The sequence below is a fragment of the Eutrigla gurnardus genome (genome assembly GCF_963514095.1).
Source record: "Eutrigla gurnardus genome assembly, chromosome: 5".
In the NCBI taxonomy this organism is placed as follows: Eukaryota; Metazoa; Chordata; class Actinopteri; order Perciformes; family Triglidae; genus Eutrigla; species Eutrigla gurnardus.
Window position 1 is genome coordinate 12,881,893 of NC_139919.1, and position 17,385 is coordinate 12,899,277.

At 39.4% G+C, this 17,385-nt stretch overlaps 1 protein-coding gene across 7 annotated transcripts in view; it reads right to left on the minus strand.

Annotated features, from left to right (window-relative positions):
* ldb2a (LIM domain binding 2a) overlaps positions 1-17,385 on the minus strand; it is an 88,251-nt gene that overhangs the window by 22,889 nt on the left and 47,977 nt on the right. For all 7 annotated transcript variants that reach the window (XM_084009740.1, XM_084009738.1, XM_084009737.1 and 4 more), the window contains exon 3: positions 4,615-4,787. In XM_084009740.1, the coding sequence (XP_083865866.1) occupies positions 4,615-4,787 (173 nt within the window). The remainder of the gene's footprint in view (positions 1-4,614; positions 4,788-17,385) is intronic.

Sequence of the window (17,385 nt, forward strand, 5' to 3'; positions counted from 1 at the left end):
TAAATGCAAACAGAATACATATCTAAACAAATATAACAGGCATAGTAAATAGAATGAAATGATGACGAAGAGTGTTAGACTATTGTAACACAATACACACTAAGGACACAAGCTAACTCTTAACTATATATTTAGTTTTCACTTGCAGTTTAAAAAGTACTATAAGTGATAAAAATGTAGGTTACTACAACCTTAACATAATATAATTTATCCAGAATTATAGCAAAAGTATAGAAGACAATTCAAACATGCCTGAATCACTATAACCCAAGCAAAGCTCGGAGAGAGACACAGTTGATAACACATCCACTCGTCAATTTCACCACTCGCTGAATTAAGTTCACTTGAGCTGAGATCAGCATGTCACGAACTCGCCTTTTGCTCTTTGCTCGCCTCCCAGCATGAAGAAACCCCCAACTGGGCACTGGTAACAAGGGCCGTGCCCTCTGCGCTAACACACACTGGCCAGGGAAAGCAAAGCCTGCTGGGTAGTGAATAGAGGTGCTGGGGTGCCGGGGGCCACTGGGAGGTTGGGGCTTCTGGCCAAATTGGCACCCTGTGTCACCTTGTCAACACCTCGCTGCCCTGCGAAACCCACACACATTGTCCACCAGCACCCGGGTAGCAGCGCCACCCACTCTTAGCACCCTGCTAACTCCGCCCATTCGTTAGGCAGCATCCTGCCAGGTGAGTAGGGAGAAAGTACACGAGCACGACACAGGAGACTGTGCTTAACTCCTTTACTTCATCGCTTTTCAACCATTACATTGACTTGACAACCTATATCTCATACATACTATATATATATATATATATATATATATATATATATATATACCTTTTCTAATTTCAATGATCAGTTTTTCTTTCAATATTTCACACCTTTTGTTACATTTATATATATAAAAAATAAAAAGGACAATATGCTTTTTGTCTCTGTTTCATTAAACATTGACCCTATTCAACTAACTGTGACGACACCAACATGCAATATTGTTGACAAAAAAGCATGAATGAGGCAAAATTATGTTATAATGGTTATGGTTTTGTTTGTCAAAGTTATGACTAAAATGTCCAGACTTTAAGTCAACTAAAACTAGAATGAAGCTGATTAAACGTGATAAAAAGCAAGGACATTTGACAAAGGGCTAAGACGAAAACTAAATAAAAAATTGCTGACACAATTAACATAATCTAAAAAGGTGAAATTACTGAATGGCTGACAGAATGGCAGCAAGATGTCGGTTCCTGACCTGAAATCCTGCATGTTTGTATGTTCACACCAAAATCACTATGTATTAGTTATTATTCAGACTTTATTGTCTCTCTGACCTTTATGTTTCTGTGTGTGATCTGATGTCCTTCTTCTCAATGATGTCAAATAAACGTGTGCTAGCCTACATCGGCTGGCTCCTGGTGTTTCTTTGCCTGTGCGATGTCTTTTTAGCATCCCAAAACGTAGCAATTAACTCGGTCACTGCGGTGTTGTAAAGTTGTACTAAACCAGACTTATTCTTCAAATATAGCCATGCCAATAAAACCAAATCTGAATAAAAATTTTGAAAGTGAAAGGAAGGGAAAGAGAGAGAGAGAGATCGAGAGAGAGAGAGAGAGAGAGAGAGAGAGAGAGACGAGCAAAGAAAAAGAGATACAGGCAGAGAGAGAGAGAGAGAGCTGGGAGCTGGGGATGATTTCTCTAGGGATGAAGGATGCAAGTGTGTGTGTGCGAGTGTGTGTGTGAGTGAGTGTGTGTGTGTGCATGCATGTGTGTAAGAGAGTGTGTGTTGAGGGTGCGTTGAGGAGGGGGAGTGGGGGGAGAAGGGGGGGGGGGATGAGAGAGAGCTGTGGAGTAGAGAGAGCGAGGAGAGAATGAGCGAGCGAGTGAGTCAGGCAGGAGGATGAGAGAGAGGAGGAGGGGTGGAGAGGTGGGAGGGGGGGGGGGGTGGTGGGGGAGGAGGAGGGTGGTGGTGGAGGAGGAGGAGGGTGGTGGTGGTGGTTGAGGAAAGCGAGGCGAGGCAGAGCTGATTGAGATTCGGGCCTCCAGAGCTGCAGGCTCGCTGCTGCTGCTGGGAGCTCAGGGAGAACATGCTCAGTTATTGGAATTCTTTTTTCTTTTTTCTAATGAATTAATTCTTCTCATCCAATTTAGGTGAAGATAAAAAGAGAGCAGCGCTGCAAGCATCAAATTTAGCTTTTTGTTGACCAGGCCGCGGTCGCTCTGTTTCTGTTCTGTACAGTTAATATTGGACACTTGTAATATATTAGGGTTTTTTTTTTGTTCTTGTTGTTCTTGTTGTTGTTGGAGCTCCTTTTACAAAAACCAAACATCAGCAACATAAAGAGACATTTCCTGTGCATGTTATTGGGGATGTTTCATGACCATTTGCTGATATGACAAGACAAAGACGCCCCCCCCCCCCCACACACACACACACACACACACACACATTCACAACCGCGACATGACCACAAGGAATACACAATCATCTCTCCTACGATATTTAAAGAAAGATTGACGATGAACATGCATGTGAAGTTACACTAACATACACTCCCACAGACACTGGTACTGACCTGTCTCATCCAAAATGTTTTTAAGATTTGACATCAGGATGCTAAATAAAGGTCCAGCACTGCACTAGTCAAAAATGTTTACATGCTCAAATGTTTATTTCATATATATATATATATTAGTAAGAAACTTCTAAGCTTTGTTTAGGATACAGTAGGATTTTATCTAAGATAAAAAAAATTCAGAGGCGTTTTTCAAGCTCTCTAATATAAATCAATCCCAAATATCTTATATTGTTCTGACTCTAGTTTTAACCCATTATTAAAATATAAAATAAAGACTAATCCAGCTTTAAAACTTGTAAAGAAAAATGTACTTGTTGAGACAAGATTAATTTCATCCTGATTCTGTTATAAATAATTTGCTCAAAAAGCCGTTCAACAATTTAAAAACAAGACTAGATTTGGCAAATAGCCATAAAGTTAAATAATCTAATTTCTTTTTTAGAAGATACAATTTTAGATCTCAATAAAAGACTAAATTACTTGTAATGGAGATTATTTTCCAGCTATGTTTATTAAATTAACTTTTTTTGTCATACGGCCATTGACCGGTCAGCCAAAAAGGTTAATTTCAGACTCAGTAGTAGACACACACTTACAAACACAGTAGAGTGAGTGCATACTGTCAAATCCTGAAAACAAGAGCGCATACAGCGTTTTAATGTCAGAACAATCCGGTCTGGTGCTGCAGCTCAGGGTTCATGGTACAGGGAACATGGAATCCCTTTGGCTCGGCTGCTCGACGCTGACAAGGTATCTGGCCTCAGATCCATTTAGACAGTCAGCAGAAGAACACTGAGAGTCAGCTAGCCATCTGGATCAGACTGTGGTGAAGCAGATATTCACTCCGGCTCACAAAGGGATTCTCTCCCCAAAGACAAAAGCAGATGAGCTCAGCTTTAGTGCTTTCACAAGACCTCGGTGTCAGGTTTGGATTATCTCACCTGCGCAATTTGTTTCCCCAGCTTTTGTCTGCGCTTCACTTATACTGCAAACTAAACTACACTCTTCTTATTTATGTTGCCGTAGTTTTGCCTTCGGAGTGCCTAAGGGCTTATTGACATCGTTAACCTGAGGAATGTCAGTGGACTTTTGGGGTCTGGGAGAAGGCCAAAATGCTGATAAATTCAGAGGGTTCATCATTTAGTAATCCATAGTTCATGGATAATCCAAACACCTCCTTAACACACCAACTTCATAAGTTTTCTGTGGAAAACAGGAAATAACTTCTGTGCTAATAAATGCTATACAATGATGACAGAATCAACTGATTGTATATTAAATATAATTTACTAACTCAAAAGGTGTGTTTAGTGACAAGAGTGGAATCTAACCAAGTACATTTACTCAAATACTGGACATACTATACTACAGTACAATTTTTAGGTACTTTTAGGTATGCTCTTTTATATGTCAACTCCACTACATTTATTGGATAACTTTAGATACTCATTACTTTGCATAGTTGGATCCTTTATAGAAAATATAAATCAACAAATCAATTATAAGAGAATTAAAATTAACCCAACCTTTGACAAGTCCAACATTAAAGTACTGTATCCATTAATGCAATCCTTAATTATAATCCAATATTATAGGATACAGTATATTGCATAGTGAGTACTTATAGGAAGTATGTTTTGATGCCAATACGTTTGTACTTTTACTTAAATACGATTTACAATACAGTACTTGAAACAGAGTATTTAAATTAAATTTAAAAAATCCGTCTTCCACCACTGCTCTTTAAAGTTAGATAATCCTTCAGAAATCAGGGATAAACAATTGAAATGTATGGAAACTCAGCAGATATTATATCATTTTAAAATGTAGGCAAGAAATCAAATAAATAAAATATTTGAAGGTGAGGCCACCAGGTATGACTCAAAAACACTTGGACAAAATGAAACGGGGACAGAGAAAGAATCAAAGGGTGTAAATGGATTTGAACTTGAACCAGTTAAACACATCGCCTGGTCCATTATCATAGCTTAGTGATCAATTATTCATGGTGGGAGAAGCTCAGGAGTCAAACGTTACCTTTGTAAACATTGGCTTCCCGTGCTGGGTGACCATGGTGCACTGATCACAGTCCAGGGTAATGCAGGAGTTGTGGAAGGACTCCTTGGAGTGTTTGAGGATGTAGTGGAGCTCGGTGACGCCGCCCTCGAACACCGTGCTGAAATAACGTGGGATCAACGTCCGGCCGATGGCTGTGAGGAGACAAGGAGAGATGCTGAGTATGTGGAGGTGGGAGACAGAAGACAGTGGGCTTGGATAAAAGAGAGGAGGGTGATTACATCTAGCCACTAACACAGTATCACTAATTGTAATAATGCTACTATGCTACTACAAGTATAGTATTTGGTCCATTACTTTTACTACTACGAAAGTTACTGTAAAATGTTGTCCAATACTACTGTAACGACTGCTTTCAGCATAGGGATGATATGAAAATACTTTATCTTGATTATCCTGTTCAAAATAATTAAAATTCACAATATTAGCCTGATAATCGCAGAAATTTGCATAATACCCTTAAAATGGCACTTAACATTTAGGGGATTTGCTTAGCATAAATACTGAAAACAGGGGCAAACATAGCTAGCTTGACTCCCAAAAGGTTATTTTCCCTTAAACCAAAAATTATGATTTCGCATTTCAGTTTGTGGGCGGATTCAACAGAAGAGATATAATGTGTAAATATTTTAAAATTAACAAAAGCAGTCAGACTTCTCGAATGCACTCTAATCAAAGAATCAATATGAATTGAGTTGGTATTATTACACTTATATAATAGATATCACACTGGACATTCAACAAACATAAACACATAATATAAAATGAAATTCAAGGTAATACAATGGAAGATTAAAGGGAACACAATCCAAAATGAAGTGTTTATGTGCTAAGAATCATAATAGCAATGAAAGTGCTTGATAAGGACATCGCTGAAGATTCATTAATCAAGATAAATATTTTATTGACTGTCAAAAGCTCCCAGAAGGCAGAAACTGATCAGATGCTCAAATTAATGATATTGAATAAATATTTGAGAACAAAAATGCTCTGCTCTTCCTTTTCAACCCCTTTACAAAAAATCTATACAAAAGCCGTCCAGCACGGGACACACTGTTGAGTCTGCTGTCTACTGATTTGTGTTGAACCTCTCTACTTGTTACGGCTGGATGCTTGTAATATTGCTAATGTCAGTTTTTTAGAGCACGTGTTCATTGAGTCATAGACTTTGTTTACCCAGTCTTGTTAACGGGTGAAAAACCTGCTGATGGGACTAAAACAATAAACACAGAGCATTTACATTTTATGAAGGCTGACCCGAGTGCTGTTTTAATATATAGCATATACATAAACCTAAAAATCACAAATAGCACAGAAAACAAGGAATATTAATTTCACATTATTCAATATGCATCAACATTGATCATTATGAGTTATTGTCAGACAGACAGTCCTGAGTGTGAGTGTATATAATGAGCTATGGTTTGAGAAAGGTCTGCCAGTTCATCATCGTCTACATCGTTTTCACGCATGGGCTTGCCAGCGCTCAAGCCCGACGGCCACAATGGGATGCTCCACGTGTAAATGCAACAGCGGGTTTTCTTCTTAACTCAGATACAACCGGCCACAAGAAGAACTTTTCTAGCAGCAATGTATCGGAGTGACATTTGTTTCTCTTACTAACTGACTGACAGAGGGAATTTCGTTGAATATTTCCTACCAGAGCTTTGAAGCCTCAAATATGGTATTCAGCAGAAACCCTATTTTTTTTATTATGAGGAATCTGAATGAACTCAGCAGCTAAATATATGCTAGCAGGCAGTAGCAGCGCCCTGCTGATTGTGGTCATTTTTTTTAATCAAGATTCTCAATGCAACAGCCATATTATAAATTTACAGAAACTATTGGATTTCCTGAAATCCTTCGAACATGGGCAGTCTTTGGGGAACTGTTCACCCTCCAAGAAATACCAAAATCCTTTATTCTTAGATGGAGTCAGATTTTCCCCTGACAGAGGCAAATAAATCTTCCAGTGCAGTGAGGTAAATTCAACTCTTTCAAACGCATCTGAAGATTAAAGCTCGTCTTGAAACAACTGACAATATCAAGAATTTGGGCCCCGCGATCCAGTTCTTTCCAAGCTACGACACTTCATATATTGTAACTCGTATTTTTGAATATTCCTCATATGAGGGAGACTGCACGCGAAGCTTTTTCCACATATTTCTCAGAATATGTTTTCATGACTAAGTTTAGTATTAAACTGAATTATTAAGATGGACAACTTCTGCAGTGCAAACTTTTTGCCTAAGCCTAAAGAGACAATGAACAGGCTGCATGATGAAAACTGGAGGAGGAGTCAGGGAGGGAGAAAGTGTCTTCAGTGTTTTATAGCCCTCAGGCTTCGTCTGGTTTCTATCTCCTCTGTGTTAGCTGGCTTCAAGGAGAAGAATGGATGATACACAGAAAGAGGCTTACACTTCCCATTACATTATGGATGCACTGTGATGGAATGCAAGATACAGATTCCTGAATACTTGAATGTATTTTTTCTAGTATGAAATCATGTCCTAAAATAGATTTCCTTCTCGGTATTTAACTTCCGAAACATTAAAAAGTATATCTTACTCTTAGTTCATTTTATGCTAAAATAAAAAGGAAATTTCACAGGGCAGTTTCCTCACCAAAGGTTTTGAAACCATCTCATACTTAACAAAACAGTCTCTAACAGCAACACCATCGCACCTAAACAGCTTAGGGGTTCGTTTGGCTCAGAGCTTCTTTGCCTCTGCAATGTCAATGAAAATCCCACTAAGAAGCTAAAATCCTTCTTCACATCTTCTATACACCTGACCAGAGCAAGTTCAATTCTTTATTAGAGCTACTTCAATCAACTGAGTTGTATGATATCTAACATGGTACAGTATATACCATGAAACCAATCTCCACAATCCACAATCTCCACTTCTAAAACCCCAAATATCGGAACATTTTTAAAGAAAAGTAAGGCTGCAACTCAAGATTGTTTTTCAATTAATCTGCATATTGTTTTATCTATCAATACTTTGATATTTGATCCCGTCAGAAAACAGTGAAACAAGACATCTACATTGCTGTCCATTCGATAGTTCAAAACAAAAAAAAACAAAAAAAAAAAATGTTTTTTTGCTTTTATAGAAGGAAAACAAACAAACATTTAGACTTGAGAAGCTGGATCGTTTGAAATTGAAACTGACATTTTTGTTAAAAATATGAATGAAAATAATATGTCATATTTTTTTCATTCTACAGACCATTTTAAACTAATTGTTTCAGCACTAAAGAAAAGTCAGCTTATAGTTACTGCTTCATTACACGACTAGTTAAGATGGATATTCTCCAGTGTAGGAAGAGCATTATTTCAGAGCTTGCGAAGAATAATGTGAGGTGAAAGTAAAAAATGAATGTTAATGCACAGGTTTTACTCAGAATATAAAGCAAGATAGTCTTCAAAGCACAACTTGGTATGTAGATCAGGGAGTCTGCACAGCACCAATAGAGAGCAGCCACATCAACTGCAGAGCTCAATATTGCCGTTTTTTGTTACTTGTTGAGCAGCTGTGCATATGTAATCTGCAGAACGGTCGTACCATCTCCAGCAACACATCTCAGCAGCACATGGCTACTTAAACAGCCTTTATTTCCCAAGCTATAGGGCTTCTGTTGTAGATACTCATTCTGCAGCACTGCCCTGCTTCACACTGCTGCACGCCTGAGAGCTGCACTGCAACCACAAGCTTCTTCCAAACATCACTGGGCAGTTCCGCTTGAGCAACCCGACTTGCTCAAGGGCAGGGCCCGTAGTTACTGAAGGGCAAAGTGCTTTATTTTCACTGGAATGCAAGGGGGATCTGAACCAGCAACTGTTTGTTCTGATTTGTACCACTGGCTGTGAACTCTTAACATCCATCTCTTCTGACTATTCAGATTCCATCTGAGGTCAAATTTAAATATTTTTTAATTTGACTTAAGTGCCATTTAGTTACCCATATTGAATGGTATTACGAGACACCTCTGCAAAAGCCTTTTAATGTTTCCAGTACACCAATGTCCCCTCTTATATAATGAGCTTTATTGATCGTACAGTTGTTTTAGAGGGCACTCTATGGGGCCTTTGTGGGGACAGGTGGGACAGTAGCAAGGAGGAAATAAAATACAATCCAGCAGGTCCAATTTGAATGAGCGATTCGTGACTTTAACCTTTTTTTCAAATGCTCAAACACTGCACATATTACTATCTTATAACTCTTGAAAGTTATCATTGTTTTCTGTTTTGTCACAGCATCTGCAAGGTAACTAAGGCGCTCACTTTACAAAAAGATCCTCCACAAATCTGCCACATTTCTTTTGAGCAAATTTAAGTCTTGTTCAACTGTTTTTGCTGGACAAACCTGCGTTTGTTTTTTTGTGGTTGTTTCTGCATTGGCATCGCGCATCATCAGAATGGCCTCATTAAAATGAATGAGGGGAGTGCATTTTTTTTCGTGCAGAGCTAATGTCAGTCTGAACATCAACCAGGGGTACTTGGACCCGCGGGAGCAGTTTGCAGTTACCCGTGGCTATATGGAAAGACTGTGGAGTAGCTTGGATAATTTGAACAAATCACTTTGGGTTTCAATAGAAATACATCCACGTATCAGGTGAGGTCAATAAATCCTACTTCAAATGAATAGGATGTAACCTGATCTTATTTACCAATAAACTAGCAGTAGTGATAAGTCAGTCCTTACACCTTCGCACCATGTGCTGCTATTGAGAGTATGATTACTAGTTACTGTGTGAGCAGAGAACAAACTTGAAGTAACAACTGGCACATCCATCTCATTTGCATCAGGAAAAATGTACTTGTGCTTATGTTACAAGGCTGTGGGGGGACGTCAGGTAAAAAATGCTGAGAAACAAAGTGGATACACTTTTTTCCTTTTGTTTTCTTTTTCACATCATTGGTTCAACTTGAAATCAGCCCTCTAATCCCTCTAAGTGTTAGTGACCCGGTCTACCCACTGAGCTACATCAGACTATTAAATAACAGCAAAAACAAAACAACCATAAATCCTGACTCTGGGATTATGAAGGCGAGCACGTTGGGATTTCCTTTAGCCTCTCGTTCCTTGCCTAGTGGAACGGGTCTAACCGTTCTTCTACATTTTGCTGCCCGTCAAATCTCCATCATTAGAACACTGCTGGAAAAATAAATCGGGACAGCCATATTATCCAGGAGCACATGGCCTCTGATTTCAAGCAGAAATAATCCATTTTAGAGTCAACACTAGAATTATGCTCTCTCTCTCTCTCTCTCAGCTTCCCCCAAGGTGGGTGGTCAGGAAGAGGTGTGTGTGTGTGTGCAGGAGGAGGGGGGGGGGGGTGAGTAAAGCCTGGAAATAAAACTTCATTGAGAAGTGAAATGTCCCCAAAGACAGTGGCTCGAGAGGCTCTTCAGGTCAAACCTGGATGGTAGAGTCTCAATAGAGAGAGTGAAAGAGAAAGAGGGAGATGAAGATGATGTTGGCGGTTGGGTGAGGGTGCAGGGGATTTGGTGGTGGTGGGGTGGGGGTTGGGAGGAGGTACCCGTGACTGGCATGTTTTTCAAATTCGATAGAGTCAGGCATGACTAAATAACACATAAAATGTTTGGCATCGTGAGCAGTGGCTGAGGGAAGAGGAGGGAGGGAGGGTGAGCTGCAGGGTCCGCTCGGCGTGGATGACTGTGTAAATGATGCTCTCTCTCTCTCTCTCCCTCTCTCTCTCCTGTATCGCGCTCCCTCCCTCGCTCAGTCTCCACCACGGTTGAAAAACAAAGTACGTCTAGGAGTGGAGCTGACTGCTAATGCGGAGGAGCTCTGAGGAGACGAGGGAGAGGAAGGGAGGGAGAGGGGGAGGAGGTGCGTGTGGTGGGTGGTGGTGGTGGGGGTGTAGAGGGATTGGGATAGGGAAAAAATGAGCGAGGGATGAAAGAGAGAGAGGGAGAAGAAACTAGGAGGGAAGATGAAAAAATAAGGGCTTGTCAATGAGGGAGAGAAGACTCACTGAGGAGTAATAGGAGAGAGAGACAGCGAGAGAGGGAGAGGGAGACAGGGGGAAGGAGGGGGGATGCTCAGGTGATACGCAGATATGCTTCTTGCCCGCCTCGCCAAGCCATTCAGGAGTTTTGGTTGCGTCTTCTCAACCAAAACTGTCCTAATAAAACCCAGTGTGCGTAACCCAGGGTGACAGACTGATAGATAAGCATGTAATGGGATCCATGCTGGCAAGTTTTGGATCATTTCAAGCACAGTAGTCTTGTGTTTCTCTTCAAATATTTCCGAGTCTCCCTTACTTAGTATTTACATTAGCATAGGCAGATGCTTTAGCTGAGGTGCTAAAAGTCAGCAGGCCTCATTGTTTTGCTCAAGGGCACTTTTAAAAGACATTTGACTGGAACATGTACAAACCACTGATATGCTACTCTCCTGTATTCCACTCTACTGTCTCTAACTGCTTCTCTACACTTTACATACATTAACAAGAGCATAAGCATCTTTAAAAATGAAGTATTCTGCTTTTATCTGCATTAAATAATAAGACACTGTTTATCTCTGAGTTCTGGGCTGCTGATTGACATTCAAAGGAGTCATCTTGAGCTTTCAGATCTACTGATGGAAATGCTTCACCAATAGTCAGATGAATCTATTATGATATTATTATGATTAACCTACAAGAGTCAGAGGTGATGTCTTCAGATTCACAGTTCAAACGCATTTAAAGACATTCAATTTAGATTTGTACAGACAGGGAGAGAGATGCTGAATGTTTGGATTTTCACTTGATGAATGACTTAAATTATTAATTGTTGTTGTTGAATGATTTTCTGTTGACCAACTAAGTGATTAATCAACTAATCATTGCAGTGCTAGTTCCAGTGGGTAAAGGCAAGATTTCCATCCAAAAAGAAGAAAACATTACCAGTGGGAGAGGAAAATGTAAATTCCACATAAAAGCATTACCAAAAACACAATTAGGTCAACACAGAAGATGTACCAACTGTGGACAAAAGGAGAGCTCCACAGTAACATGAAGGACAAAATTACCAACACAATCATTCACCTCTGCCAAAAAAATGTGCCTCATCAGCCCCATGTTGTAGCCCCATGTTGAACACACTATCATTTATCTTTTAATAGGCAGTACGATTACACACTCACCCACAGCGCAAAAGCCAAGCAAACTTCAGACGAAGAACTGCAGAACAACAAAAAAAACTTCCATGGACTCCAGACGGGATGAAATGTATTTGTTGGCGATCTTATTTCCCCCCCCTTCCTCTTCACCTAAACCCACTTCTCTCTCCCTCTCTCTTTCCATCTCTTTTCTTCTTCATGTTTTGTTTTTTTTCCTGCACCGTGCTGATTGGCCCGTCTTCAGACGCGGGGCACTCCAGAGATACAGATTAGCTGGCACTTGTTTGGGCGAACACGACAGGCAGCATATGCCTCTCAAGTAACGTGTACCCAAACATGCAATTTACAAATAATTAACGTGGTGTTAATTAGTCACATTAATTCATGCCACTTTGTTGGGATTGTTTCCCCCCGTCGGTCCCCAGGACTCCTGCCAGCAACGTCAGCCAGCGAGACGGCGATAGAGCGGTTCTTCTGCTCCGAAGCGAAAGCAGGGCGTCAGAAGAAAGAAAGGCCGCTGGCTGGTGGATACATCGTAGCACACAAGCACGCAATCACACAACACATACACACAACTGCACACACAGACATATTCAACTATGCATATACAGTTTATGTCCATATTCATGAAATCCATCCCCTCCTTATGGAGACATGCACACATCAAACCAACAATCACAATGTGTCCAGATGGATGTGTTTTTTTGTGTGCATGTTTGAGGTGCAGAACATGCAGAAATTATATTCTAAAATACATTGTTGTTCCCACGACCAAAAGAATAGACTGTGCTTTGACATATTCATTCCTACTGGAAACATACAGTAAATCTTAAACAGCTGGGCGTTTTTAGTTTTTAGTGAATGTTACTCAAACAACAGCAAATAATGCATTTGTTGGGGACTTTTTTCAGCTGCGCATGAATACACATTTAGTGATCAAGTGAGACTTTACAGCAGCAACACAATGTGTGGCATTGAGCCCATATTGATTATAATGAAGTGACATACCAACCAGTGCAACAGTGTAGCTCACTAATGTGATTTTAATAGATTTTGGGCAACAACTTAGGCATTAAGTGCACAGACGATACTTGTTACTTGGTAAATTTATTGTTGGTTTTGGTCTTTTTATGAGACTTACTGACATTAAAAATACATCAAACTTTTTCTTAAAAATACTTCCAAAAAGTTAGGGCTGGATGTGGTAAGAAATTATTTATTATCATTGCCAGTACAATACTGGAGTTTCAGTAAGCCATGACAAAACAAGACATTGCTGTCACTGGAAAAAAAGTAAATACAATTCTAAAAAGAAAAAAATAATAATTATCTAATATAACAATATCAGTAAAATGTTGCTGAAATACTAAATACAAAACCGAAGCAGCTATACAAGAACGTTGCCTACACAAACAAGTTTAAAAAATGTCCAAATTATGATTGAAATCAGTAAAGATTTTATCAAATAATGAGAAAACAAGACAAGAAATCTGGCCATGCAAACTTTTGATACTTTTCTATATTAAATGCATTGACCGATTTCACTAGAACAACATTATTAAGGTTTTATATAACATTAACTCAACTGCAGTATATGCACTAACATGGTTGTAGTTTTATCTTGTATTGTATGCATCTTTATCTCATTTGCATGCGTATGTTTGTGAAGGATTTTGTATGCACTGTGTGTATTTGCATGGAGGGCATTTGTATGTGTATGCTGTAGCCGATATGTACAGTACTTGTACATTCCTCTGTGATTGTCAGTGTGTATTTGTGTGCGTACATCACGTTCCGGTATGTAAGTGGGATTTTGTCTGCGCTTGTAACTGTTTCATATCTGTGTATAAGTTGACATCCAGGGTGCAAAAAAGAGCAGAAGAGCTATACATTGTGAGCTGGCTGAATCTGTGTTGTCCGCTCTGACACTCACACACATATAGCACATACATTTACAGTAATGATGCACCAAGGGAGTACAGAGGCAGCCACGTAAACAATATGCACACCCACATGCATGGAGAAAAATAAATACATGTAAACCTGCAGCGATGCAGCAGGAAAGTGAACTACCATCACCTCTTCCAGCAGCCCCGCAGTTTCATGCTGAATCAATCACCAAATATCAATCCCATTTTAATGAAGTTGAGAGTAAGAGACTCGAACAATGACTTGCTTACATAGTATTCATTTTAAAAGAGAGCCTGACAGACTGTCACTAAACACCTTCTAAGCGGACAGAAGAGGAGTTCTACTCTTAAAGAAAGTCATTACCTGTCATTACTTAACCTCCTCCACTCCACCCCGTAGACCCATTCTTGTATTTTTAGTGGGGACCGGGGATCTGTAGGAGGAGATAGCAGGTCAACCGTATATGCTACATAGAAGTGGTGTACACCATCTGAAAGCTGGGATCTAAAGATTAATTTGAGATGCCGTGCAGCACTGTGTTGTTCTTGTCTATATCATAAAGGAATAAAAGCCAATTAATTAAGATAAATTGTGGATATGTATAAGGGCTTAGAACATTATGATAGGAGTTTATGATGGCCATTCCCATGCTCACATGTCTCATAAGTTGTTTTTATGCTAAATTACAAAAATGTTTGTGTCATTGATAAAAATCACCAAAAAACCTCTAAAAAAAATACCACATTTAGACACCATGAGGAACACACCAGAATAATGAATACTGGGATTGGGAAACTAGTCGCGAACACTGTTTTGGAAACTGCTCTGGAAACCCCCTTATTGTCAATACCTAATAAAACCATACATTCTATGAATGTTCTAGGTCTCTAGTTTGTGACTATAAAGTTACACATGGCTGTGATTATCATAGAGGTCACAATTGGTCATATTTATAGTGATGTCAAGTCAAAAAAACAACTACTATGGGGACTAACATCATCACACATGAATATAATTGGGTTCATTGGATCTTGAAGAATCGCAGCTTTCAAGTCATACCCTGTGTATGGAATACACAAATCCAAGAATGTTTACGGACCCCAGTATGCAGAAAACATTTTTAGAACAGGCAAAAATAACAAATTTATAATGCATGCAAAACCGGCATGTTTTCTACCCCAAACTGCATGGGATTTGAAATAAATGGACATGACTATAAAGAGAAGACTAGTGGGGACTCAAATAACCCATTTTCATTCATATACTGAGGTGAGAGGTCAAGGGACCCCGGTAAATATGGCTATGCCAGTTTTTCCCTCACCAAAATGTTGCCTATTTAGCCTCCTCCCCAAGATAGAATGGCATGGTTGGTACCAATGGATTCTAATTTCATGCGGTGGTGCATGAAAGGAGTGTTAGAGGTTAAGGTTCATTATCCAATATCTGCAAAGTATAGACAATCAAATGTATTGAGGGATAATTATTTTCTTAGACAGTCACAGATTAATGATAGTTCTGTCCTTTGAAACGTACAATCATTGAAGTCTAATGTTGTGCCAACATTCCCTTTTTTCTCTCCGAATGGCATTATCTTAATTTGGAATGAGACTAGTCAAACCCAGACCACTCAAGATTTGTCAGCACTTGTCGTACAACCTGTCCAGCTAGTTGATGATTAAACCGCATACTGTCGGAGTACACCCAAATTAAAGAGCGGGGGGGGGGGGGGGGGGGACAGGCAAGAAAGTAGGGAGATACTCAGTGGGCGATTATGCAGCAAATGCAGCTCTCCGCAGTGCAGAAGAGAAAAGGATGGAAACGAGAAGGGGCAGTGCAAGTAGAAATTGTGTATGATCCATAATGTCTGCATCCTGCAAGTATAGCTGGGCGCTGGCTCATTTTTTAAGTGGGCAGGTCAATAGATAATGCACGGCATTTAAAGGTTAGGGGTTCAATTCCCTTTGAGGTTTAGTGGCAACCCCTTTCTACTAACATTTACAGACTGAGAGGCTCAGTTCCTTCTATGGCTTCCTAGAAAACTCATGTTAACGCTACAGATTAGTCCTCATTATATACTATCAAATACAACGTTTTTCTCAATGTTTTTAATTTCTACTATGGAGTGGGTAACATGAATACAACAGCAGTATGTATAGCAATAGCATTTATTATTTCTAAGACATATTTTATATTATTACAACTGTTTTACTTCATTGTCATGCATTATCTGTTTACACCTGCCTCCAGTGATTTTTTTTTTTTTGTTAACATAAATCCAGAAAGTCAGGCTTGGGTAGGTTTTTTCATATTAGGTTCTTCTTTGTGTTATGCTATGTTCTTTCTTTTCTTCACATTATTATGATGTACTGGTGTGTATGTACTATGTCATGTCACATCACGTCATACTATATGAAGAACATAAACAGACATTTGGCATCACTGGCAGAAGCTAATGTGGTGACAGTCTAGTGATTGTTTGATGCACGTCTTGATTTGTAACACTGCTGCTCTACATTTGAACGTTTTAAGTCATTTGGCTTTCTCTCCAAGTGATCCCAGTCTCAAGTGGTTAAAATGACTGAGCAGGGATTTGGCATCTCTCTCTCTCGTCTCTCTCACTCTCAGAGGATAATCTCTGACTTTCAGTTACTCAATGGTCTCTGTAACCTCATAGCATATACATACAGTAAGGTTGGAGTAAAGCAAACAGATTATATGACCTGGAATGCTGAGTAGATCATCAGACACAGATAGGTGAAATTGATTTTCTTTCAGCCTATGAGTGTGTACAAACCAGTGCTCCCTTATACAGTATGTGTTGTAATCAATGAGCTAAGCTAAAAATACGATAAAAATCAATGATTACCCCACGGTCTAAGCTACTGTTGATGATCGGTGAGAGGAGAGATGCATGGATAAAAACCAAGCTGAAATATTGATCTGTGAGCTTAATCGATGGTTGAGGAGAGCCTACACTACTTGGCAAACAAATGTCTGTCTCCATCGACTCATATCTCTATCTGAATACCCATCATGGGCCACCATTACTGGGTCAACAGGGAGGGGCATTAGATCATCGGCAAACTGATTAAGTCAACTCAACTTAACTGTTTGTCAAGCCTCCGACAAACAGGATTGTCACAAAGAGCTTCACAGAGGACACAAGCAGAGATGTAACTGACAACATGGTCATGACTTTTAAAGGATAAGATCATGTAAACTCTACTTTAATACAATCCTTTATGAAAACTCAGTAATCCTCTCCTTTTCAGAAACACACATCTAACATCTCCACTGCAAATAATCTGCTTATGTTTCTCTATCGTAGGCAATAGTCTCATATTGTTTCATTTTTTACCCTATGAGTAGAACACAACCTAGTGATCAGACCCTGCAATGAATCATATAATAAACCAAAGGTGTACCAACATTGAATTCTCAGGCTTTTTACAAAATGTATGCTTTTTTTGTGAATTACCTGATATATTTGTTTTACCTATTCTGGTTTCCAAAAACTATTCAACCCAATCAGAAAAGGAAGATTCCCTTTCTGGCTACAATATGCAAAAGAAAATGTGATGAGGTGATGAAATAAACATAGCTTTGTTTTAAGTTGTTACAAGCCAAAAAGGGTTAGAAATCACTGTGAGAAATTACAGAACAATATACCCTGATTATAGGGTCG